This window comes from Budorcas taxicolor, chromosome 15 (assembly GCF_023091745.1).
Source record: "Budorcas taxicolor isolate Tak-1 chromosome 15, Takin1.1, whole genome shotgun sequence".
Lineage (NCBI taxonomy): Eukaryota > Metazoa > Chordata > Mammalia > Artiodactyla > Bovidae > Budorcas > Budorcas taxicolor.
The window spans coordinates 5003931-5031226 of NC_068924.1; the positions used below are offsets into that span (position 1 = coordinate 5003931).

At 34.8% G+C, this 27296-nt stretch overlaps 1 protein-coding gene across 2 annotated transcripts; it reads left to right on the plus strand.

The window, feature by feature from the left end:
• Positions 1 to 27296, plus strand: DCUN1D5 (defective in cullin neddylation 1 domain containing 5). Of its 2 annotated transcripts, none has more exons than XM_052652779.1 (8): positions 1 to 280; positions 2333 to 2424; positions 7685 to 7755; positions 8164 to 8255; positions 22229 to 22337; positions 22427 to 22531; positions 24418 to 24520; positions 26757 to 27296. In XM_052652779.1, the coding sequence occupies exons 1-8, from the start codon at positions 198 to 200 to the stop codon at positions 26810 to 26812; spliced, it is 711 nt and encodes a 236-aa protein (XP_052508739.1). In that variant the 5' UTR covers positions 1 to 197; the 3' UTR covers positions 26813 to 27296. The 2 variants fall into 2 exon arrangements, with proteins under 2 accessions (XP_052508739.1, XP_052508740.1); XM_052652780.1 differs by having other exon boundaries at positions 2342 to 2424.

Here is a 27296-nt window from a genome sequence, read left to right on the forward strand (position 1 = left end):
GGCTTTGCGCTGAGAAGGACGGGCAGGGGACTTGGGAGCGAGCGGCGGCAGGGCTCCGCCGTTCGGGGGCGGGCTGGCAGCTCTGCTCCTTCGCTTGCTGCTGTCTATGGGAAGCGGGAGCCAGCCCTGAGGAGTCCTCAGCAGGTAGCGACCCCCTTCCCCGGCTCGCCTGCCCGCCCCGCCGGGGAGGGCGGAAGATGCCGGTGAAGAAGAAGAGAAAATCTGGGGTGGCAGCGGCAGCGGTGGAAGACGGAGGCCTCAAAAAGTGTAAAATCTCCAGGTACCGCCGCCCCCTGCCCTTCAGTCGTTTCTTTTGCTTCAGGACCGAAAGAGGAGGGCGGCCGGCCAGGCCTCGGGCCGGGGAGAGGCGAGCCCCCTCTGATAAACCGGGGTGGCAGGCGCCGGACCGCGTGAGTCTGTGCCGGGCTCCACCTCGTGTTGGGTTGTGTGCTCAGCGCTGCTGAGGGACTCTTGAGAGTCGCTTCCCGTCCGACTCCGCGTGCCGGGGAGGGTGGGGGAGACGAGTACCCCCCGTTCTCTAAGCCTCCCCCGCCCTCAATCCAGACCTGGCAGTGTACAGATCCGTGCAAGGGTCACTTCTAGAATTTCTCTGTAGACTGTGAAGAAAGGAGCAGAGCGCGAGGAATTTCGTCCTGACTGCTGCTTTGGGAGTCATAGAAAGAGAAGCTCCTTGTGCTGGAATTGGCCTCCAGATTTAGTATTTGGAGTGATCTAACCGGCACCATCCCAGCAGGAGCCCCATTTTCTGGAAGCATAGTGCCTCCACCTGCCAAATAAAGTGCCTGGCTATAGTGCCTCCATAGCCAAGTCGCTGGGTGCAAAGTTGAAAAGGCCCTGCATGCATTTCGTTGTTTAGCCATCAGGATACTGTTAGCTCTCAACATAAATATTAATCATTTGAGAGCTATTATACTCTGCATTTCTTGGAGAAAAAGTAAGGCAGAGTTGTAGTTGTATAGTGCTTTGGTTCCGTTGTAGCATGTCATTAAGGCATTACAGCAACACTGTATGCTGCAAAAAAATCATTGCAATTTACGTGTCAGAAGTGGGTTTTTTAAATCTCCATATTGGATGTCTTGACTGTCTTACTGGTTGGCACTTAATGTAAGAACTTAAGATGCTACCGTTTAAAGTAGCCAGCATTATTAAGAGGAGATAATGATAGAGCGCTCCTTAAAGAGAAATCTTCTTAAAATGTAAGGTAGGTGACCTCTTTAGTCTGCTTCATCTTTTTTGTAATTAGTTGGATTTTTCCTCTTATTAACTGTGGTTGGCGGAAGAGCCCGTGGGTATTTGACTGTTACTGTGAAAGATACTGCTGTATTCTTATACCTCTTAATAACTCATACTAGAATTTGACATATACTCCACTAGCTCATATTTGTATGAAGCATGCAAATTAGATTTCTTTTACTTTAACTTGTAGCAATCTTAAAATGTATAACGTATTAAAAGTATTTAAATTAAGCACATTAAAACAGCTGAGCCGTTAGTATTAGCACTCAGGTGATACTTTGCTCTGTCAACTTAAAATTTTTATTTGGCACCCTTATTTTATCTTACATTACTATTACATAGTTGCAGAAGTTATAGCATTCCTGTCACTGTGGTAGTATAACTGAGCTCCTTGAGAAAAGTTTCTCTATTCGTTAAATCTTAGAGGCCACTTACGAACTTTCTAAATTTTAATTATTTTATGAAAAAGATAGATCCTGGGATTAAATTGCTTTGGCTCAATTATTTGAACTGGTATGATCTATTTTCTTTCTTTTTAATCTGTGGAATCTAATTATACCTTAAGTCCTGTATTATCTTTTATCTTTAAAATGTTTGTTTAAGCTTGGTAGATGGTAAATAAACAACTCGTAATATATTCTGAAATATTGATTCACTGGGTATCAAAATATACTTTGTAAGGTTCATTTTCAAATTATACACATATAGAATTTCTATGCAAATCAGCAGAATCACTGTAAAGATTTATATTTTCCCAACTATCAGTCCTGTATTGAGACCATTAGGTTGAACTTCTGTGTGGTCTTTTGAAATCTGGGAGCAATAATTTTAGTGATATTTTTGGTATTCGATAGTGAGCAAAGTAGCATTTGGGCTTTGTTAGCCAGAAATTTTTGTGTGTAGATTACTGTATCAAATTGCATATATTTAACAATTCCAGTTTTTCCCTGTAACACCAACTGTAAAAAAAAAAAAAAGAGACTTTGGTTTGAATTGAAGTAGTTCATATTGAACTTAGCTTTTCACTAAAAGTTGAGACTTGATAAAATTCTTAGGCATTTGTGTGTTTTCTAAGCTATTGCAGATCCCAACCCCCTGCTAGACTAATAAGTGGAGAGGAACATTTTTCAAGCAAGAAGTGCCTGGCTTGGTTTTATGAGTATGCAGGTAATGAAATTAATATAAGAAGATATCAGTCACATGCTTTAAAACTTTTTTTTTTTTTTTGGTTCATTCATTTGACAAATATTTATTGCAGGCCTGCTGTGTGTTAGTGCTGTGTGATGAGATCAGGGTCAAGACTGAGGATTATGGTTAGGCTAAGAATTTCGTGCCCTTTCAGGCTGATATCTTTTTAAATATGTAATTCAGTATATGTTTAGTGGGTAGGGTGAAACTCATTTACTGTTAGTAAAATTTGTAAATAGATTCATCATTGGTTTATGTCCATTGGCTACCGTAGAGTTAGTATTCTGGAAAACAGTGTGTAATAGAACATTTTATACTTTATATGGTTCTTGTTTTTCTTTTCAGTTTTCTTTGAAGTTTTTCTGAACCATAAGCTCGTATTTTCTGAAACTTTTTTTTGTGAAACTTTTGGGAAGACATAGTAAAAGATTTAAAACTTATATATCATTCCATGACAGTTTTCCCCTTTAATGCTGCCGTCTATGGGGTCACACAGAGTTGGACACGACTGAAGCGACTTAGCAGCAGCAGCAGCACAGTCATTTATTTAGCCATTCACTTCCACTGGAGATGCAATAATAAATAAGGAAGTAAACAGACTGATGTTAGTATAGTATTCTATATGCTATTAATATATTAGGAAGATGCACTGTGAGAGTTCATAGGAGGAGTATATAACCCAACCTTGAAAGTGTCATTGAAAATTTCTTGAAGAAGCTAGTTTAACCTGCACTAAATCCTATAGGTGGTGAATGAACAACTCTAGGTATAGGATGAGACTAGTTCAGAGGTAAAAGTCAAAAGCCTGGGATGAGGCCAGAGTTAAGTATATGAAAAAGAAACTTGTTTCTCATTTATTATTAACTTCTTCATAGCAGTTAAAGGGGAGATTAATTCATATTAACTTTTATACATTTTTTTCCCCATAGAATCATTAGAATGATTTAGTTCTTTTTGGAATTATTGATTTTAAATCTGCCCTCCACCCCTAATTGTTTCCTTCTTTTACCTGCCTCCCTGTTTGGGTTTTTTGGGGATTTTTCCCCCTTTTACCTATCATCCTCAGAGTGTTTGTTTAGAATAAAACACTGTATATGCAGTCATTGTCTTATATTTAGTGATAATAAGGCTTAGATCTCAAGGGAATTTTGAGCTTAAGATTTAGTTTTTTAGGTTATGTATGGAAAAAGACTATTTTGAGAGACAGTAGCTTCACTGTTGGTATCCTCTGAGCAGTCTCAACAATATAATTTAAAAATTGTTTAGTAACAGAACAGATTCTTTATAGACCAGAAAAGCTGCTATTACTGGCATCCCAAGACAACCACTAACCCAAATTAAATAGAGGGAATTCATTTTCTTTTGACCTCCATTTGAAATGTTGACCCAGTATTCAAAATGCCAGTTTTACTGGTATGCATGGTAAGATATAGAATCAAAGGCTGGTCATCTTATTTCACCTATAAAGGGTACTAGATACATAAAATTAATTAGTCTTTTTTTTTTTTTTTCTTTCATGCTTGATTGTTTTACTTCTCATAGGGACTTTCCTGGGTAGCGTAGGATTAGATTTAGTTAACCATTTATTTTCTATGCCAACATTTTTTAATAGCAAACTAATTGCTATCTTTATTTTTTATTATCTGATTTTTTTCCTGTGACCATTCTGCTAAGTAGTTGGTGGTATTCTTGTTTTATAGATGAGAAACAGGCTTAGATCAAGTAATTTGCCCAAGATCATACAATGACAAGAGCCTGGATTCAAACCCCAGTCATTCTGACCATGTAGCCTATGCTTAGCTGCTACTATCTTGTTTTAAAATTTGTACGCGGCAGCCAGTTTTCTTTTTCCAAAAAAAATATTAGTAAGTATACTTGAGGTTAACTAATATTCTGTCATTCATCTAATGATGCATATTTATGGAGCACTTTATCCATGTGTCAGGCACTGTGCTGAGTGCTGGGAATATAGTGGTGAACAAGTCAGACACGATCCCTACCCTTGGGGGACTTGCCTTCTAATGGGGAAGACACAGTAAGTAAGCAAGATAATTACACATGGTGGAAGATTATAAAAGTAATGTGGTGTGATGCAGGGATGGAAAGTAGAAAGTTGGGACAGACTTTCAAATAAACTGACTAGGGAAGGCCTCTCTGGAGATTACTTCAATCAGAGACCTAAACGATGAGGAGGTGCTAGTTGTCTGTCAGTTAGAGTAACTGAGATGTCCTTGTTTAAAATGGAGGCAATAATTGTGCCTTCTGAGATAAAACATGTAAAGAAAACACTTAGTACTGTACCTGGTATGTAGTTAGAACCCAATAAATGTTAGCTATTATTAAAAGAGTGATAGTGTTGCAGCATCAGATTTACTGGTTGTATATTTTTACAATACTGTTCCAAAAAATTAACAGCGTAGCTCCTATGTAGCTTATGTTTAAGGTGCTGTGTCATGCTTTGAGCAGATTTTTTTTTTCCCCTGAGCATTTGCTCTGGCTGGCATTGTTTTAGACCCTGCAGATATAGCTGGGAACTATATGGTTATTAAACCATCAGAAAATTGATTTTCTTTTAAATTTTAAAAGCGTTTCGTGGAGGAGGAAGTGGCAACCCACTCCAGTATTATTGGCTGGAAAATCCCGTGAACAGAGAAGCCCGGCGGGCTGCAGTCCATGGGGTCACAAAAGAGTCTGACACAGATGAGCGAAACAACTGCAACAAAATGTTTTACCACAAATCTTGTTAATAAGATACTGTAGGTCATAAGTGGTGTGTGAAAAGCCTGATAGTTTTTCCCTTTCATAAGACCTCTCATTTTGAGTGATACTTGCATTGGCAAGGATTCAGGAATATATTAGGCCTGTTGTTGAAGAAAGGTGTTGGAAGTGAAAAGGCATTTTAAAGTCTTAAAAAGAATCAAAAAAAGGGGGATATAATTGCTTAGTCCTAGTAAACTGACTTAGCAGCAGCAGCAGTAAAGTTACCAGCTGGTAGAGTGAACTAAATCATTTTCATAGCTTCTTAAGTTGGGTAGAAACCCATATTGTGCCTGAAATAGTTAAATTCTACTCCAGAGGTTTTACCCTGGAAGTAGTTTTATTGGAAGAGTTTGTTTGAAGAAGTATAATTGATGTTATGTGATCTGGGGAAAAGAACATTATAGTATAGACTTGGTTTTAGATTTAGATTGTTGTTATTTGTTTTGTGAAAGTCACTTGACATTTACAAAAAGGTCTTATATGTATTTTATATATCTTTATATAACAGTTTAATTTGATTTTTATCAAATTTTAATCAGTAGTCTCCCATTTTCCAGGGAGGCTATTTTTTATGACAGTAACTGATATTTCTTGATATGACTCTTCAGCTTTCTCTTATAATTACTAGTGATGGCAGTGTGGAGGACAAGTTTGCTTTCTTGCTGCATTAGAAAAGTTTAAAATATATTTCAATCATGACTTAAAAAAACTTTGTTTTCTTCCATTCAGTTCTTTATCTGGTTTTTATTTTCATCCAAACCACATATAAGGATGCACATTCGGTTATTTTTTTAACACCTTAATTATGTATGTGTGCTTTTAAAATTATGTAATTAACACATTTTCATAAAAAGTCTCCAAATGTATATTAGGAAGTGAAAGTTTCCTATAATTATCACTCCTTAACCTTTTAACATTTCACTGTATAAAAAGTACAATACTTACTTAGACCAAAGAATTTTTAAAACATTTAGTTTCAGATCATGTGTTAATATCATCTTAGCAGTCTGGACCTCATCTGAGACAATAAAAGCTTAACTGGTCCCATGCTGGGTAGTTACATTTTTCTACTAAGAAAAGTCATAGGACATTGGCCCCATGTTGTGCTTATGAACTGAAGGTGGTGATATAAAATGCCACCTGAGCAGCCTTGGTCTAGTCCATGACATATAAGCTGGAGTATTTTTAGTCCTTAAGAAAGGAAACAAGTTTCTCTTAGCTACTTTAATGTTTGAAGACTGTTTTCTTTCAAAAACCAGGTGTGGTAAACATATTTGTATCATATCTAGTTTTAAATTTTATTTTAGCCTTTTAAATTGAGGTATATTATTATATTAATTTCAGGTATACAACATAATGATATGATTTTATCACAAAATTATTACCACCTGTCACTACGCATGGCTACAAATTTTGTTTCCTTGTGATAAGAACTTTTAAGAATTTACTCTCTTAGCTACTTTGAAATACTCAAAATAGTATTATTAACACTATAGTCATCCTGCTCCATGTTACATCCTCAGGACTTACTACGTTTGGAAGTTTGTGCCTTTTGACCACCTTCACTCATCTTGCCCACCCTTGCCTCTGGCAACCACCAATCACTTCTCTGTATTTGAGTTTGATTGTTTTTGGTAGATTGCTTATACAAGTGAGCTCATGTTGTATTTCCCTTTCTCTGACTTGTTTCACTTAGCAGAATGCCCTTGAGGTTCATCTGTGTTGTTGCAAATTTGTTTTACTCTTACCAAGCAAAAGATAACATAAAAAATAGGAAAATTGATATACTGACTTATGTTTAGTGTTACTAAGGGAAAAAATAGGAAAAATGTCCTTAATTTTTGAACTAATGATAGACATAGCTAATTGAGGGATTAAGCATTTATTTTTACATTAAGATTACATAGTATTCATGCTTTACTTGGAAAATTTCTCATTCTGGAATCTCAATGTAGCCATTTTCTTATATCATTATTGTTATATCTTAAAAAATATTAAATTTTTATGGATATATTTCAGAAGGTTAATGAATGACCATCTGTTTTAGTAAGAAACAGATATTCTCCTCTGTTTACTGTCTTGAATTGTGGGTTGGTACTGGCACATTCTAGTAGAATAAGGAGCTCAAACCTTGTGCTTTTTCATATTGATGCATTGTCAAAAAATTTCTTCAGAGGAAGCTCTCAGGAAATGTATTTTTAAGGATAGAGTCAAGTGATTGTACAACCTAGTGATTGTCATTAATGGTTGTTTTTATGCCCTTTATTATATTTTATAATGTGTTCAAAGAGGATTTCAAAGTTAAAAAAATTTAATCTGTACAAATATTCATACTTTATCAAAGGTATGTAAAAATTCAAAGTCAGTTATTCACAAAAAAATGTTATGTATTCATAAATTCCTTTAACACAGTGGCTTCTGTTTTATGTTGATATAAAGTTATAACAATAAAATATATAAATTATTTTTGTCTTTGAAGGTCCTGATGAAGTTGTAGGGCCAGAAGGAATGGAAAAATTTTGTGAAGACATTGGTGTTGAACCTGAAAATGTATGTTTTATTTTTAAGTAGAATGGAATGCAAGTGGGGTATAGAATATTCATAAATTTCTAAAGATTGGAACAGTTTAATCTTATAAGAAAATTTTGTTTCATGAATATTGCAGATTTTCATTTAGGTTTTTTTAAGTGAATTTAACTTGGGCATGTATTATCTTTCTTGATATAAATATCTTTTGTAATAGAGTAAGAGAGATTCTACCTTCAGAAACTGTTAGAATATTTTGCTTTTAAGAAAATGACCCATCTAAATTTCTTTACAGTTAATAATTCCAGAGATTGTACTCTTTAATAGTTGAAGGATGGAAATAGTTGTATAAAAATGCTCTCCATGATAAATATAGACGTGATAATCTCTGTGCTGACTTCTCCCCTATCCTTTATGTTCTGTTCTTTCCAGATTATTATGTTAGTTTTAGCGTGGAAATTGGAGGCTGAAAGCATGGGATTTTTTACCAAGGAAGAATGGTTAAAGGGGATGACTTCATTACAGTAAGAAATTTTTTTAAAAAACAAATTTGATGGCCTATTTGAAAATCTTAATTGATATTTTGTGCTTCGTAATTTCAGGAGTAAGTCTTCACCTTAAATTAGTTTTATCTATAATAATCAGTTTAGGATTGAAAAAAATTATATTACGGTCTTTGCCAAATGAACAGTTACTCCATTTTTCATATTTTCTAAGAAAGAATCTTTAAGAACAGTTCTGTTAAAACCCACCTATTCTCCTGATGCATGAACTAGAGCTTTATGATAGAAGTTATTTATTCATGGAATGTTTGAGCAATGAGGGACTTCCTTCTCAGAATACAGAATTCTACTACGTGAGTAGTTTGTTCTTCAACAGTTCTGAGCTCTGGGACCTCCTCTCTCTTCAGTTTTATACTTAACTTAAAAAAGAAATTTGAAGTGACTTACATGACAGTTTTAAAGAATAAAAGAAATATTGTTTGGCATTAATAAGTAAGTGTGCAACATTTAGCCATTTTATAGTTGTATACTTTCACATTGTATGCTGCTTTTGAATGCTTTTATAAGTTACAAAATTACTTCTTTTTCACAAAATTGCTTCTTTATAAAAATAATTTGATTTTGGCTTTCCAGAGTACAGTGTGCTTAGTTTCAATTGGTAATTGTGTGTTAATTTTATATTATGTCATATTCCTGATGTTCATCCAGGAAGTAATTAATAATCAACATTCTAAAATAGAGCAAGCATAAATTTATATTTTTGGAGCCCCAGACTGGAGGTTAATTAGTTTCCTGTTGTATGATTTTAATTAACATGCTTTAACCTTGTTTGCCTATCCTTAACTTTCAGGATACCTGATTTTTCAAGTGTATTTGTTCATATGAAACTTAAATATTTTTGAATTTTCAGTGTCTAATGTTTCTTAAACCAGGATTAACATTTAGATATTTTATGTGTGTATATACAAACACACAGATATAAAGAAAAGAGAACACAAAGTCAACTCTCTCACTTTTATTATTTCTAGATGAGATGAGGAGTCTGAAATTCAGAGAGGTGAAGAACATTTTTGCCAAAGTTTACATAGTTCCTATGGAACTAAGGATAGCAGAGCTAGAATTTTAATTTCCTGATGACCAGTCTACCATACTGCAGTTCCTGTTGTGGCATTCCTTTGTGTTTTCCTTTGTTAGCAGTCTTTATAAAATAGAAGGCCATTATTAACTTTTAAAATCATAGTGTTTATAACCAAGACCGCAGATTCTGCCATTCATCTAGGTGTCATAACATGGCAGATTAAAATAATGTTGCTTCTGAAATTCTTTGAGCTGTTTGCCACCATTTAATTAACTTTTTAGAGAAAGATAAATATACAGGAGTATGCAAAGAATATAAAGACTTTTATACAGCTCAGTCTATTTTATTAAAACCTGTATTGGTTGTCACATAGCTCGTTAATTGTGAGACCTTTTATTTGGCATTACAGTTGCATTTTGTACTCTTCTGCTGCTGCTTTTGTTCTACTTTTTTCAATATCTCAGCTAACAAGTGTTTGCATATTTTTAAACCAAAAGTTTCTAATTGCTTTTGAATAACTTGATATTATATAAGGAGCCTCTGTATAACATATATAAACAAAAATGTTTCTAGTATTTGCATATGGCTTTAGGTATATGCTAGGAAAATTGATGAACCCATGAACATGTTGATTATTAGCAAATCTTTACAGCAGGAAGTTCACAGGCTTTACATAATAAAGGCAATATTTAGCACTTAAAATTGACCCAGAGGTTTTTGTTTCACTCATGTGTTATCCCCTACCCATTTGCCTAGAGCTCTATAGTGTAGAGCCTTGAAGTTACTAAAATTAGGCAAGCATTCTTGACTGGGAAAATAGTTTTTTTCCTCTGATGATCTAGATTGCTATGTGATGTACAAAGTATCTTTTCTTAGTTGGGTAAGTCTTATTATCCCCTGAATATTCTTATAAGGAACTTGTATAAAATAGTTTTCAATGTAAACCAAGAGAGACAGAGCTCTTAGTTTTTTAAAAAATGTATAGTTTTCTAGTATACTTGGTTTTTACAATTATAAAGTGTAAAATTTTACAGACTTCATTGTTTTTATAGTTGTTTCTATTTTTAGGATTTAATTTAACCTGAACATGGTTATTTGATGACTCCTGAATCACTTTAATGTAATTATCAGCTGTTTCAAATTAATTAATTTTAACCCTTAGAAAACTTGAGTAGAGCTCTGCTAAAGAATAGAAACAGTCTGATAGTTAAGACATACATTATGGTCAAGAATAGTAGAATATCATAATCATGGTTAATTAAAATCTATAATTGTGTAATACTTAACTGTTTTCAGAATACTTTTTTTGAAAACATTTATTTATTTTAAAGCTGTTATTCACACAGACTTTCCATAACTGAATTGTTGTTTTCTCTTGTTTGAAAGAACTTATGGGTACGAATTTGTACATAATTGGAGTAGAATGGTCATTTTGTAAGTTTTGGGGATGTGATTGCCATATCCTTTCCAGATATTTTGCTCTATTTTGTTTTCATTGTTGTTTATTAATAGTCAAATTTCCCTTCAAGTCAGATTTAATTTAATAGATATTTACCCTTATTTTATCTAAGATACTGTGCTGCTTACTGGTGATCACAGTGAGGCATGGGACACAGCTTTTACTTAGTTACATTCTAGCAGGGCGGGAGAGTGTTACAATACTGTAAATATAAATAAATCCCCAGTGGCTCAGCGATAAAGAATGTGCCTGCAATCCAGGAGATGTGCGCTCCATCCCTGGGTCAGAAAAGCCCCCTGGAGAAGGAAGTGGCAACCCACTCCAATATTCTTGCCTGGGAAACCCCACGGCAGAGGAGCCTGGTGGGCTACAGTCCACGGGGTCTCTGAAGAGTTGGATACGACTGAGAAACAAACCATAGATCCATGTGGGATGGGACAGGTGCTGAGTAAAAGTAACAGATACTGTGAAAGCACAGCTGCTAAGGAGATTAATTACCACTGAGTAGACAGGCAAGTCTTTGCTATGGGTGTAGTGTTTGAACTAGACCTTTGAACAATGATTAGAATTTTGATGGTTGAGGATATAGAAAAATATTTCAAGAGAAAACTGTGAGCAGAGCCTTGAGAAGGAAAAACATATGTCTAGTTTGCTGGAATCAAAAGGTACATAAAAGAAACTGAAAGCAGTTTTAAACTCCAGATAGTTGAGATATGGCTGCATTATGCAGGACTTTGAGTAATATGTTGAGAGAGTTTAAACCATATGTTTTAGATTGGGAAGGCACCAGGTTATTGAGCACAGGAATTATCAAAGATTTGGGGGATGATTTCAATAGAGTTGATTTTTTTAAAAAAATGTTTTAAGATCATATACTCTTGAAAGTCTTAAGGAAAACTGTGAACCTTATCCTCGTTATAATGCACATATGTTGCTACACACAAAATGTTGCATATGGATCTTCTTCCTTGGATCTATAGCGGCAAGATTCCAAGGATACTTGAAAATTTTATTCTGCCATACTTACTGGAGCAAAGGACTTTTCTCACATGTACCAGCTGAAAGTTTGTTGTTGGAGCAAAGATGAATTACCATGCTGTTAGAGAAAATTGTGGGCATAGATCTTTGAAAAGAGTATACTTGATTATGATCATGAAGAAAGAAAGAATAGGATCTGATCAGAACGGTAGTACACTAAGCTGTCTTCCAGTAGACTACAAATTGTATACCCTCTGGTCTCCATATTGAGCTCTGTACTTTGAAGAGTAAAGGCTTGACGGACTTTACTTTCCTACAGGAGAGATGAATGGGGAACATTTATATAATTTTTTTTGGTGAGAGTAGAAGATTTGAGTAGATTGTATGCTATACTGTGTGTGGCATATGATTTATCATTCACTTAGCATTTGGGGCCCAAGTACCAGTTGTCGTTGGTGTGGTTCTTCCCCTTTGCTTTCCCGCAGAGTCACCATGACTGTTTCAGAATGCCCCCTCTCCACATTTCCAAATGCCTCCAGAGGTGGAATTTTTGTATTGAGGTCAATAGACATGATTCAGAGACTGTTCTAAATCCATAACTTTGTGAATAAAATTCTTCCTATTATAGCATCAGTGTGTCACAGCACTCTTATTAGGACTTGAAGATTAAGGAAGAAAACCTCACTTAGACCTAAATGAAAATTTTCTCTCATTTTAAAGGTCATTAATGAAGCAGAAATTCAAGTCTCTCTTGTTAATAGAATGTCTAACAATATTCAGGAAATTAATCCCTAAGCCTTTATGTTGAAATTTAAACCCATTTCTATTCATTCTAACAGCAGTGACTTTGAAGATGGTTATCGTATTGTGCCAGTGTTCCCTGAAAACTATAGTTTTATTTGATATTCAAAAATAGACTATTCTTATTTTCCATGCTGTACTACTTATAGTACGTGTTTCTTTTTAGTTCAGAAGAAATATTCTTCCTACACTTGCTGAGTTAAGAGGTATCAAGATTATTAACTCCTGTGAGTCTATTTTGGAGCTAGATTAAGTATCAGAATTGTCTGTTAATAACAGCTTGGGCGTGTTTACTGGTTTTGCTGGCTTCAACCACGTCTTTATGATGTTCCTGATAAATGTGGAAATTTGTGTTTAACTCAGCCTGTCAATCTAAAATTGTGTTACACATTTAATACATGATCCTCATTAGTAACCTTATGGCTGTCTCATTGTTTTTGTGGTTTTAAAATGAGAAACAGACTGGAAAAGATTAAATAACTTGCTTAAAGCCACATGGCTGGAAGTGGAAAAATTGGAATTTCAATTCTCTGTTTGACTTGAAACTTTGTTCTTTATCTCTGTATTATTGAGGTCTCATCCTAAGTAATATTGTTACTTTGTGTACCTCCCTGGAGCAGAAAATGGCAACCCATTCCAGTGTTCTTACCTGGAAATTGCATGGACAGAGGATCCTGGTGGGCTACCTACCATCCATGGGGTCACAGAGTCGGACATAACCGAGCACACACAACTGTGGAATGTAAAATATTTGGAAAGGATTGTAATCTCTTAGATTATCTCCTAGAGAGACTTGTTAGTCACTACTTACACACTTAACAATTCTGTTTGAACTATAGTTTTCCACTAACCTTTTCCCAGATGGGAATTTTGAAACCTTTTGTAATACATCATCTACTTTGCGTTTTATTTTTGATACTCATACCTTTATTTAACAGACAGTTTTGGAATGCTGGGGCCTATATGCCAGGCCCCATGTTAATACTATGAGGACGATTTTTGAATTCTGGAGGTATTGAGAGAAAAAAAGCTTTTAAAGTAGGGAGGTATCCTTTAACTTGTTTTACCTCCTGAATCTCAAGTCTGTTAAGATTTTGTGTGAAAATATGAGTCACATCATTAAAAAAAAAATGTGAAAAGCTGCTGATGAAGCTCAAAGATGTAGAAAACAAGGCCCCTACTTAAAGGTAGGTCCTGATGGGAATGGGAGCACCTGTGACTAGTCACTTCTAATACTAGGACCTTTGGAACATTCTCAGTTGACAACTCTGGAGATACTCAAGTTTTGAGATGTCCCAGTTTTCAAACACTATTATAATAGCATGTAATCTGAGAATTTGTTTCTTTTGCATATTCTTCTGGTAGAAGTTAAGTGCATTTTCAACTTTCATTAAAACTTTTTCATAGAATGAAGAAGAATGTTTGCACTAGTAGAAGCCGTTTATTGAAATAGTAAATAATAAATTTCTCATAAATGATAAGAATAAATTCTTTTGTTTCTTCTTGAAACATTTTGTGTATTTATTCATATGTAAGGAAGTAGGCCCCAGACAAATTAAATGATTAACTTATCCAAACTTTGATTTCCATTTCTGGCAGTTACAGCATCCTAAATATGCAAGCAAATCATTTCCCATTTTACACACCTAAATGTTAGTTAAAATATAAAACATCTTTTAAAAAACATACTTATACTTCACTATAGAAAAATAAATCAGAAGCCAAAAATTATGAGAGATGGTAATTCCATAGGGCTCTATGGAGCTGGCATTTATCCTGAGGATACCTGCCTATTCTTAGTCACTTGAATTAACCTTTTATGCCTATTGGGAACTGTAGACAAATTGCAATGAGAATCATGTTAAAACCTCTAACATTTAGTTATTGATGCCAAATCTATCCAATAGAGGGAGACTTGTTTGCTTGGGCTTGGTTTGACATATGCAGTTGGAGACAATGGGCTTCTGGTTGAGAGAATTCCTAACTAAAAGTGCTTTTTGGGGAGTTCCCTGTTGGTTAGGATCTCAAGACTTTGACTTTCATGGTCCTGGCTGGGTTCAGTTGCTGATTGGGAACTGAGATCCTGCAAGCTGAGAGGCATTGTCAAAATAAAGAGCTCTTTCTCATGAGGATGTAGACACAATCCAAAAATGCATTTTACTATTGTCTCAGGTAATTAGTACTCCCATGTGTTTAGTGGAAGCAGTTCTTCTGTACAGGAAAGCATTTTAAACAGAAGCCTCAATTTCTTCAGAGAAAAGTTCAGTGATCGTTAACAATCAGAAATCACTAAATAAGTTGGGAAACAGATCTTAAACTTCAAAATAAGACTCTTTAAGGCTAGTATTTTGAGTTACTACAATCTCAGTATAAAATAACTACATTAATGTGTATTAAAGAATGGTCTCAGATGATCAGATTTCAGATAATTTCTAAAAGCAAAATATATAAAAGATTTAAAACTGAGTAGAGAACTAACTGCAAAGGAGATGGATATAATAAAATGGTGATGTACCATATTTGAGGAAAATAGAAAAGAGACTGAGAGCTATAGTGGATTAATTTTTTAAAATTAATTTTGAGTGTGTTCTGTGAATTTTGAGTATGTCCTCTGTATTCTAGATTTAAGTCCTTCATTGAATATGTGGCTTGAAAATGTTTTCTCTGTGTCTGTAGCTTGTGTTTTTATTCTCTTACAAGGACTTTTATACAGAATAAAAGTTTTAAATTTTGATGATATCTGGTTTATTAGTTTTTTCCTTCTTATGTGTTTTAAGTGTCAAGTCTAAGAATTCTTTGCCTAACCATAGATCCTGAGGATTTTTCCTTATTTTTTTTTTCCTAGAAGTTCTATATTTTTACATTTTACTTTTAAATCAGTGATGCATTTTGAATTGATTTCTATCAAAGGTATGAGACTTAGATTTCTGGTTTGTTTCTTTATCTGTGGATGTCCATTTGCACCACTACCATTTGGTGCAGAAACTCTTTCTCCTATTGAGTTGCTTTTTACCTTCATCAAAAAGCAACTGGACTTAACCTTGTGTGGTCTCTTCTGGGTTCGCTGTTCTGTTCTGTTGATCTTCTTCCAGTACCACACAGTCTGCATTACTATAACTGTGTACTCAGTCTTGAAGTCAGGTAGGCTGATTCATCTTTTCTCGAATTTTTTTTAGCTACTACAGTTTCTTTTAACCTCCTTTTTCTTTCTTGGTCACACTGTGTGGCGTGTGAAATCTTAGTTCCCCGACCAGAGAGTGAAACCTATGCTAGGAATGGAGTCTTAACCACTGGACCACCAGGGATGTTCTGCTATTATAGTCTGTTTGTTTTTCCAAAAATTTTAGAATAATCTTACATATTTACAAAAAATCTTACTGAGATTCTTGTTAAAGTGCATGTGAATGTAACTGACATCTTTACTCTTTGACTCTTCCAAGATAGATATGTCTCCATTTACATAGGTGCTTGGTTTCTTTCATCATTTCTTTGTAAAACATGGGTGTCCTGTACATGTATTCTAAGAATTAAACCTAAATATTTCGTCTTTATTTTGGTCACTATACATATTGTATGTTTAATTTTAGCATCCATATGTTCATTATTAATATATAGAAATAGAATTGATTTTTATATGTCCTGTATCCTATGAACTTGCTGAACACACTTATTTTAAGATTTTTGTGTGTGTGTTCTTTGGGTTTTCCACATGGACAATTGTGTCATATGATTATGATGCAAAATAAGGGCAGTTTTATTTCTTTTCTATACATCTTATATTTCCTTTCCTTGACATACTGCATTGGCTAGAATGTCTACTACTATTGTTGAATAAGTGTGGTGATAGTGGACATGCTATTTTGGTTCCCTATGTTATAGATAAAGATATCAGTTTTTCACCATTAAGTATTGTTACTGGTGGGTTGTTTGTAGGTTTCTTTTTTTTTTTTTAAATCAAATTGAGCAAGTTCTCTATTTCTGTTTTTTTGTGAATTTTAAGATGAGTCGATATTAAATACTTTACACTTTTTCTGCATTAAATCATAGTCATGTGGTTTTTCTTCTTTTAGCCTATTAATGTAATTATGTTGATTTTTTTGTAAGTACTGAATCAATCTTGCATAGTTAGAATAAATCCCACTTGATCATGGTATATAATTATTTTTATATATTGCTTAATTTCTGTTTGCCAATATTTTGTTAAGGACTCATGAGGGATATTGGTCTATAACTTTATTTTCTTTTTCTTATTTATTGAGTTATATTGGACATAAAATGTTATATTAGCTTCAGATGTAAAACATTCAATATATGTATATATTACAAAATTAAGGGCTTCCCAGGTAGCTCAGTGGGTAAAGAATCCATCTGCAGTGCAGGAGACATAGGTGACATGGGTTTGATTCCTGCCATACTATCACCATAAGTCATTAACATTCATCAGTATATATAGCTGTAAATGTTTTTTCCTTGTGATGATTTTTAATTGTCTTTGATTTTAGGGTAAAGGTAATACTGGCTTTATAAAATAAATTGGAAAGTTTTTGCTTATACTTTATTTTTTGAAGGAGGTTGTAGAATTGATCTTCAAAGATGGTGAAATTCTCCAGTAAAACCACCTGAACCTGTATATGTTTTTTATAGATGTTTCTAACTTTTGCATTCAGTTTATTTAATAGTTTAATAGTTACACGACTCAAATATTGGTCCATGTCACCTGTTTTTGTTTTTGGCTATGTTGGGTCTTTGTTGTGTTGCATGGGGGCTTCTCTTGTTTCAGAGCATGAGCTTAGTCGCACTGCAGCGTGTGGGATGTTAGTTTCCTCACCAGGGATCGAACCTGCCTCCTCTCCATTGGAAAGTGAATTCTTAAAAAAAAATTTTTTTTTCAATTTATTTGTTCATTCATCCATGTAGGGCAGTGCTGGGTCTTTATTATTGCAAGGACTTCTCTCTAGTTGGGAGGAGCAGGGGCTGCTCTCTAGTTGTGTGTGGGCCTCTCATTGTGGTGGCTTCTTGTGCAGAGCCCATGCAGGTACGGCTCATGGGCTCAGTAGTTGCAGCTTCCAGGCTCTCAAGTTGTGGCGCATGGGCTTAGGGCTCTGAGGCACGTGGGATCTTCCTGGATCAGGAACCGAACCCATGTCTCCTGCATTGATCAGTGGATTCTTGACCTCTGAGCCACCAGGGAAGTCCTGGAGAAAGAATTCTTAATCACTGGGCCACGAGGGAAGTTCTGAGTCCGTTTGATAACTTATTCTTCTTAAGTTATCAAAGTTATATCCTCTTGATATCTGCAGGTCTAATGATGTACTTTGTTTCATTCCTGATACTGATAATTTAATTCTTTACTTTTCCTACTTTCCATAGGTTTAATCTGGTCTTTTTCAATAATCTAAGCTCCTGTTTTTGAAATCTAGATAAGATTTCAAAGGCAGGAGCTTAGATTGTTGATTGAGACTGTTCTTTAATGTTTGTATTTATATTTAGTGCTATAAATTTCCCTCTTAGCACTGTTTTGTATCTCAAAAAAATTTGATATATGTTTTCATTTTCATTCAGTTCAGTGTATTTTTTGGTTTCCATTCCCATGGACTATTTAGGAGTTGGCTGTTTAATTTCTAAGTTTTACTTTCTAGTTTGGTCTCATTGTGGTCGAAGAACATATTCTGTGTGATTTCAAGTATTTTATATCTGTCAAGATTTGTTTTTTGGTTTAGGATTGAAAAGAAGTATTTTGTTGCCATTGAGTAGAATGTTCTTTCCACATGTCCATTGGATCCTGTTGATTGATGGTGTTGAATTCTTCTACACGTTTACTGATGTTCTGTGTTGTTCTGTCGATTGCTGAGAGAGAGAGATTGAAATCTAACTGTAATTGTGAATTCGTTTATTTCTCCTTATATTTTGCAGCTCTCGTCTGGTGCACACATTTGGGATTGTTCCGTCTTCTTGGTGAATTGACCTTCTGTCATTATGTAATATTCTTCTCTAGTTTGATAAATTCTTTGCTCTGAAGTCTACATTAGCTGATACTAGTTTAGCCACCTCTCATTTCTTTTAGTTGTTTGTACAATATATCATTTTCTATTCTTTTACTTTCAGCCCACCTATATTGTTATGTTTAAAGTCAGTTTCTTCTGAACAGCATAGAGTTTACCGTGTTTGTTGTTGTTGTTCCACTCTGTCAGTCTCTAATCTTACAATTGGTTTATTTAAAACACTTATATTTGATGTAATTACTGATGTATTAGGGCTTAAGTCTGCCCTGTATTTTACAGTTCAAAAATTGTGGTTCTTTTGTTATATATTTCTTTCCTTAGACTTACAGTTTCTTTGGTGATAGTTTCTATCTTTTCATTTATTTTAATTTCTTCTTGATTGCTTACTGAAGCATTTTTATAACTGCTTTAAAATCTGAGTCGAATGATTCTAAACATCTTTATCATTTCAGGGTTTGCATCTATTGATTGCCCTTTTGCTGTTTGAGATCTTGGTTCTTGCTATGGCAGGCAATTTTTTTTTTTTAATTGAAACCTGGAAGATTGGAGTATTATTTTGTTATGAAAGTCTGGATCTTAGTTGAGGCTTCTATTTTAGCTAGCTTCCTCTAATATCACTTGGGCAAGAGAACTGAGGGCTGTTGCCTCATTAGTTTCCAGTGCCCATAGCAAGTGAAGTTCCTCTCTGCATCCTTGACGTCTGGGGAGGAGTCCTCATTACTGTCAGCAGAGGTGAGAGGCCTCTACAGATGCTTTCTCTCCATTGACACTGCTGGAGTGACGGCCTCGTTCCTGGGTAAAGCTGAAAGCCTAGACTCGAAATTCTCCTCTGACACTCCCAAGAGTGGAGGAGGAGTGTCTGCTTTTCACTGCCTGGTGGGAGTTCATGTACCCCTTGTGGTTTCCACTGACACTGCAGAATTTGAGAGGGCGACCTGCTTATATCCTAGTGTTTTGTTTGTTGTTTAGTTCCTAAGTCGTGTCTGACTCTTGTGACCCCATGGACTCTAGCCTGCCAGGCTCTCTGTCCATGGGATTTTCCAGGCAAGAATACTGGAGTAGGGTGCCCTTTCCTTCTCAAGGGGGTCTTCCCAATTCAGGGATCCAACCCGAGTCCCCTGTGTTGGCAGGAGGATTCCTGACCACTGAGCCCCCAGAACACCCCCATTTCCTGGTGAGGGTGGACCATTCAGTTCCCCATTCAGCCTTTGCTGGCGTTGGTAGGGATTGAGCCAGTTTTCTCTTTGGTGTTTGACTGGAGAAGAGTGGTTTGTTTTTTTTTTTTTTCTCTTAACGATTTCTGTCTTGCCAGATTGCTTACTTTGGGCTAGAGGGGGAGAGCAGGCTTCTGTATGTTTATTTTTTGTCTGCCCTTGTTGGCATTTCTGTTTTGCTGACTCCTTCAGCTCCAAGCTGGGATAGATGAGGCAAGAAAAAAACCCAGGGAACATGCTACTGTATCGTTTCTCAGATTCTTTCAGAGTCTTTTTTTGTTTGTTTTGTATATAATGTATAGGGTTTTAATTGAATTAACAGGAGAGATGTGAAATAACACTTCATCTTAGAAGCAAGTTGTTTCTCTTGTTTTTTCTTAAAGTGAACTTTCTGCCTTTCTTCCCCATTGCACTCTACTGCCTCTTTCCTCTGCTCCATTTTAGAAACAGATTCTTTGAAAGCAATTGTCCAGGCTTCTTTTCTCTAGTTTCTCCTCATTCGCTCTTTTAAACTTATTCTAGCAAGACTTTATCCCTACAGCTGCTCTGAAATCATACTTGTAAAGGCCTTATTTACAAGTGACTAATCAGACCAATTAATACTGACAAAGCTTTGGGTGAAGCTAAAATTTTACTTAGAGGGAAGTCTGTAGCATTAAATATTATATTAAAAGGGGAGGGAAAAATCTAAAACCATATGAACTGGTATCTAATTTAGGAAAAGGATTAACCCAAAGAAAAAAGAAAGGAGATTAAAAGTGTTCAAACCCTGGTAAAATAGAAAAAAGATACAATTGAGAGAATTAAGAAATTCTCACAAGGTAACAAGAAGAACAAAGAAAAGGCAAAAATATATAATAATCATGTTAGAAAATATAAATATTTTAATTGGCATATTTAAGTAAAATTATATGTGAAATAAGTAATCAGAAATGTGTATAAATGACCAAAACTGATTACAAAAAGACATTAACAAATTGAAATGGTCTAATAATCATTTAAAATGCTGATTTAGTAGTTTAAAGGTTTTCCTTTTCTTAGTAAAAAGGCCCAGGTGGTTTTTCAGCTGCTGAGTTTGTTCATATCCTAAATCCAATGTTGAGTAAACTTTTTTTGGAAAATATAAGAAAGTGTACCATTTTTCATTTTGGTTTTTTGAGGCTTATGCTATAAGCTTGTTACAAGGCTAGCAAAAAGAATGTGAAAGAGTGAAATTTACAGCCAGTCTCATTTATGAACAAAGCAAAATATCCAGCAGTGTATAAAACAGGTAACATGACCAAGTTTGGCTTATTCTAAGAATGCAAGCGTTAAGCAACACTAGAAATTCATTCAGATATTTTACACATTAATAAAATGATAAGTTACTACACGTCACATTGTTGATTTAGAACAGTGAAAGTCTCACTTAAATCTGAGAATGCTAGGTGTGTTGTCATGAGTACTGAAATCAGTTTTGCATGTAAAAGTGTTGGTCACAGTAGATGGCACAACTAATTTGATTGAAGGGAATCATGATCTGAGAGAGGACAAACTGTGAGTTAGTTTTGGTGAGTAATTTTTTGACAAAATATTAGAAGGAACAGCATATCAAGTAGATAAAATAATATGTGCTTAAAGCATAGATATGGCATTTGGGAATGGTAAGTGAAATATAACTAGAGCACAGTTACATTTTAAGGATATTGGGCTCTGGCTGGAGATGAGATTGGAGCTTTGTGCCAATTGTGAAAGGCTTTATCTTTTATCTGCTTTGTTTCTTGCTAAATAGTGGAGTAAGCCAACCCAGGTAAAATCAGAAAGCCAATAATACTTTGGAACATCCCATCTCTTTAGTTCCTTATATTTAGTTAGTCGTGCCTTTAGAGATAACATCTGTTACTTGTTTGTATTCTTCTGTATATGTACCTTATGTAAAGTTAGGTGCTGTCACTGATATACTTTGATTTTTTGTTTACTAAAAATGTAGTAGGAATCTGAGTTTATGACTGAATCACTAATATATTTCCTCTGGATTACCTACTAAACTTTAAAAAGCAATCATGGTTAGTCTCTTTCACCAAGATGGTGCCTGAGAATTTGTGTCAGAGGCCTGATTAATTTTATTTGTTCTGTCATTTTAACTTTATCTGTGGTAAAAGCATATATCTTAGTATGTTTCTTTTTACCAAATATTTGTGATTTTATTCGGGGTTATGCTTGAGTTGTGGGTGTCTTTTTTTAAAGAAAAGTTATTGGAGTGACCTTTCATAGACTGCTAGGTTTTCTTTTCCCTTTTTCCCTTTTGCATTGTATTGGTAGATAAAAGGCAACAGTTATTCTAAATTTGTGAATGCGAGAATTTAAACCTAAACTAACTTCATAAATGTGCTCACTTTTTTATTTAATGCATTCATTCTAACCCCCAAAGATACTTTTATTTAATTTTCTTAATTATATAACATTTTATTTTTTAATTTAAGGTGTGACTGCACAGAAAAGTTACAGAACAAATTTGACTTTTTGCGCTCACAGTTGAATGATATTTCTGCGTTTAAGAATATTTACAGATATGCCTTTGATTTTGCAAGGGTAGGTGGAATTTCCATGTTTGCAATTTTAACATTTTTTTTATTATCTTGAAACCACACTTAGGAGAACTTTTTTATCTTTTGTTTTAGGATAAAGATCAGAGAAGCCTTGATATTGATACTGCTAAGTCTATGTTAGCTCTTCTCCTTGGGAGGACATGGCCACTGTTTTCAGTATTTTACCAGTACCTAGAGGTATGTATATGTTTTTATTTTTAAAATAATATTTAAAAACTTAAGTTGAATGAACAGCATACCTTCAAATGAATAAAAACAAAAAGACTGTAGCTTTTAAAAAAAATCTGTATAAGTGGTTGAAAATTTAAGTGTATACCTAACTGCTCTCATTTAGACATGAGTTCATGTTCATTAATATATTTTGTGCATAAGCTGTGTGTATTCTCTTTCTCACAGCTCTTCTCCCTTCAAAAAAAAAAAAAAGATAAATCTTCAAAAAATATATTTTATCACAAATGCCCTTAATGTAAAATTAGTTTCTTGGGATTTTTCAGGAGAGAATTGATGTTAGTGTACAAATCTCAAGCTTTTAAATCACGTTTCTTTCTATATACAGAATATTAGACTGAAAAAGATCAATTTAAGAGAACCAATTTTAGTATTAAAGCTTAGGCTCAATCTAAAGAATTAGAATAAACTTTAAAATATCTTGTTGTTGTTCAGTTGCTCAGTCATGTCTGACTGTTTGCAACCCCGTGGACTGCAGCACGCCAGGCTTCCTTTTCTTCACCATCTCCCGGCGCTTGCTCAAATTCACGTCCATTGAGTCGGTGATGCCATCCAACCATCACGTCCTCTGTTGTCCCCTTCTCCTGCCTTCAGTCTTTCCCAGCATCAGGGTCTTTTCCAGTGGCTCGGTTCTTCCCATCAAGCGGCCAAAGTATTGGAGCTTCAGCTTCAGCATCAATCCTTCCAATGAATATTTGGGATTGATTTCCTTTAGGATTGACTGGTTTGATCTTGCAGTCCAAGGGACTCTCAAGAGTCTTCTCCAACACCACAGTTAGAAAGTTTAATATTTTATGTCCCCAAATATGAGAATGTACTTAGATAGAGTGATTACTGAGACATGTATGCTGAATTTATAAAGGAAGTATTCTTTTAGAAGAAAGGCTTTATTCTTGTACCTGTTGTTCAACGTGATTCTAAGAAGAGACTGTCCTTTTTTTCCATTTCTTTCTTTGGTAGTGTTTTTTTGTTTTTGCAATTTTGTCTTTATTTTGGTGTACTTCTTACCATTTCTTGAATATAGATGCTTTTGCTTTGAAAATAATTTCTCATGAAGCTGATTGTTTATCATAGCAAGTTCCCGTTTTGTTTAAAGCTTGTGATAAGAGACAATATAAAAAGGTCTTATGTGCACACTTAAATCTTTTAGCCTAATAAAGTAGATTGGTTGATGGATATTATCTATCTTCCTCATATTAGTAATTTGGGGACAGAGATAAATATCATTCCTTGTAAAAATATTCCCATGTAAAGGTTGCTGAGAGAACTAAATATTTTCAAATGTTTGTTGTGTGGAGGGTGTTTAACATACATTATCTTTTTAAATCTTTATAATACCATTTTGAATTATGTTTTATTTTTACTTAGCCAATGAGTAACTTTCCCAAGGTCACTCAAGTAACAGAAGTAAGATTTGAACCCAAGCCTGAAAAATGCCAACTTCAAATGTGGCTAAACAGTAAACCTTATGCGAAGAAACAATTTAATGAGAAGCAGCAGGAGGGAGTTTACTGTGTATAAGAAACATTATATAGCTTGATCTCACTGGTGATTACACAGCATATACATTGGTAAAAATTTATTAAGCTTTACCCTTTTTGTTAGTGCCCTTGATGCTGTGTTATTCCTCAGGAATAAAAAAGAAAAAAATAAATTTGAAGATGTTAACATCTAAATGACCCTGAAAATTCTCTTAGAAACACAAATAATTAAAAGAGGAATAACTGTTTTAGGAAAGACTAAATCACAACAAAGTTACAACTATGTTTATTGACGTCAAATCCTAATAGATATTGCTTGGTCTGTAATCCAAATGTTTATATCATTTTCTACAGCAATCAAAGTATCGCGTTATGAACAAAGATCAGTGGTACAATGTGTTAGAATTCAGCAGAACAGTCCATGCCGATCTTAGTAACTATGATGAAGATGGTGCTTGTAAGTATATAATACAGTGTTTTCTTATGAAAATGTAGTTCTTAAAACTATTAAATGAGAACATGGATTTATGTAGCATTACCATAAAGAATTTAAACTTCCTAACAGACCTTCTTGTTTTAATTGTGTGGAAAGTGTTGGGGGGAGGCAGGTATAGAAGGTGGGGAACTTAGATTGAGCACCATTATAAAATCTGTGCTGGTAAATACAATATTTTCAATTACTTGGTAGCAGAGCACTATAGCTAAATTTAGAATATAATTTCTGCAGCTACAAGCTAAAATTCTGCTTTATTCCTGTCTTTCCTGGCATTTTACTATGTAAGAAAAGTGCAGTCATGATTTTAAAAACAGGAAAGCAAAACAGCTATAGTAGCAAAAGCTTTAAATTTAATATCATAATATCCATTCACATAATGGCAAATAATGTCAAAGTAACTTCCATCAGAAATTATTGAGTGAAAGTGAAAGTGAAGTCACTCAGTCATGTCCGACCCTTTGCAACCCCATGGACTGTAGCCTACCAGGCTCCTCCATCCATGGGATTTTCCAGGCAAGAGTGCTGGAGTGGATTGCCATTTCCTTCTCCAGGGGATCTTCCCGACCCAGGGATTGAACCCGGGTTTCCTGCATTGCAGGCAGATGCCTTTACTGTCTGAGCCACCAGGGAAGCCCAATGATTTCTAGTTGTTCAAATTAAAATATCTGTCAGTCCCCTTGAATGGAAAACCCAGGATGCCATAGGTGTTGGAGGCAATGATGAATTATTTAGATAAGCCAAATGAATTTTCTAGAGCTGTAAGTTTTTCACTCCCATCACAAGTTTGGCTGCATGTGTTGTTTTCATGTTGCAAAGCATTGTAGAGAAAAGATTGTTATTGTTGTTTAGTTGCTAAATCATGTTGAACTCTTTTGTGACCTCATGGACTATAGCTCTCCAGACTCCTCTGTCCATGGAATTTCCCAGGCAAGAATCCTGGAGTGGGTTGCCATTTCCTTCTCCAGGAGATCTTCCCAACCTAGGGATTGAATCCAGGTCTCCTGCATTGGCAGGCAGGTTCTTTACCACTGAGCCACCAGGGAAGCCCACACAGAAAAGATACCTTCCTATAAATGTAAACTGAGGTTAAGGGACTTTTGTGACACTGAAGAAACAAAATACTGAAGAAAGGATAACTTTATTTCTTTCTGTATATATTGTGTCTTTCACTTACAAAATAGTGTAAAATTTAATATTTTTATAAATAATACCTTACAGCAGTAAACTGGCAGCTCAAGGACTGTATCTGGCCTGTAGATATGTATTTTCATGTGCATTTGAGTCAATGTTTTAACAGAGGTTTTGAATAAAAATATAGCTTCTAGATTTGTTTGAAAAATTACAAAATCTGACAGAACTGTTCCTGTGTTCTTCTGTAGGATTTAGGTTGGAACCAAATAGTGGCTTATGTTGCACTTGCTTTCTGGTGTACTGGTCCACAGTATGACAACATCTAGGTTGCTTTTCAGTTGTCATTTATTATTATGCTAGTCTCCTGTTTTTCTTACAGTAGAGAAATATCCATTAAAAGTGAGAGAAAAAGTGAGTTCACCAGAGGGTTGTAAGAAGAATAGGGCAAGCATATTTCTTTATGGCAGTGAGTTTTCCCTACATTTCCAAACAATAAACAGTGAGGTGATTTAAATTGCCTATCTGATTTATGTAAGTAAGTAAATTTGAACTCCTTGTAATATAAAAATATCTTTTTACAATAGTTCTTAAGGCAGGTGTTGATATTTATTAGGTACTTGCTTTGTGTTCAGATTTATAGTAGGTCCTGTACCTGGAACAGTATATGGCCACACCTTCAGTAAACTTACACACTTCCTGGTGAGGTAACAGAAATACTATGTTAAACACTTTTCAGATTATTTAATAATTAATTAGCAGAAAGCCATGGGCAGTTAGAAAAAGGGAGAGGTTAATATTGACTGAGTTATCAGAGAGTTCATGAAACACTTCAATCTTGAGAACATGGTTTTCTGCAAATATCCATTGTGGAAAGTCCCTTATGTTTTTTAAAAAAATAAAAATAAAAAGGCCAAGAAAGCACCTATTAAGTAGAAGAGGGAGTCTGGAAGGAAAATACCTAAAGAAGGGAAAGGTCAGTTCCCTATTGTCACCATAGAGTTTGTTTTATATAATTTAAGAGATAAGTTCACTGAATTCTAATAAAAGTTGTTTCTTTTATTTCTAGGGCCTGTTCTTCTTGATGAATTTGTTGAGTGGCATAAAGTTCGTCAAGCATCATAGCAAGAAGTATTGTGAAGAAAATGCAAACCTTTTGATCCTGATGTGTGTACAGGCTAATGAGATGAGGGGGAAAAAACCTAAGGGGTGCATTTTCATTCATATGAAAGACTTCTCATAGTACTTTTTTTTTTTTCCTTTTTTTTTTAAAGGAAGTTTTCTTGTTACATGTTACGGGCATTGAGCCACACCTCTTCTTAGACTGAATATTGAAGTTTTTGTTTTGAGTTATGTTTATAACATTTATTTCAGAACAATAAAGATTCAGATTTGTGACAAAGGCCTTAAAGTGAAGATGTCCGTTGAGTGTCAAGAGTGGTATTTATTTTTGTAAATTTTAATTCTTGAATTTTAGAAGTCTGTCATACCAGAAGTTTGTGGAATTTTAAAGGTTTTAAACAGTCTTAATGTTTGGCAATATATAGCTCATGATATAGCTCATATATTCATCTCTGCACAATCAGAAAGAATATTTATTGGCCTTGAC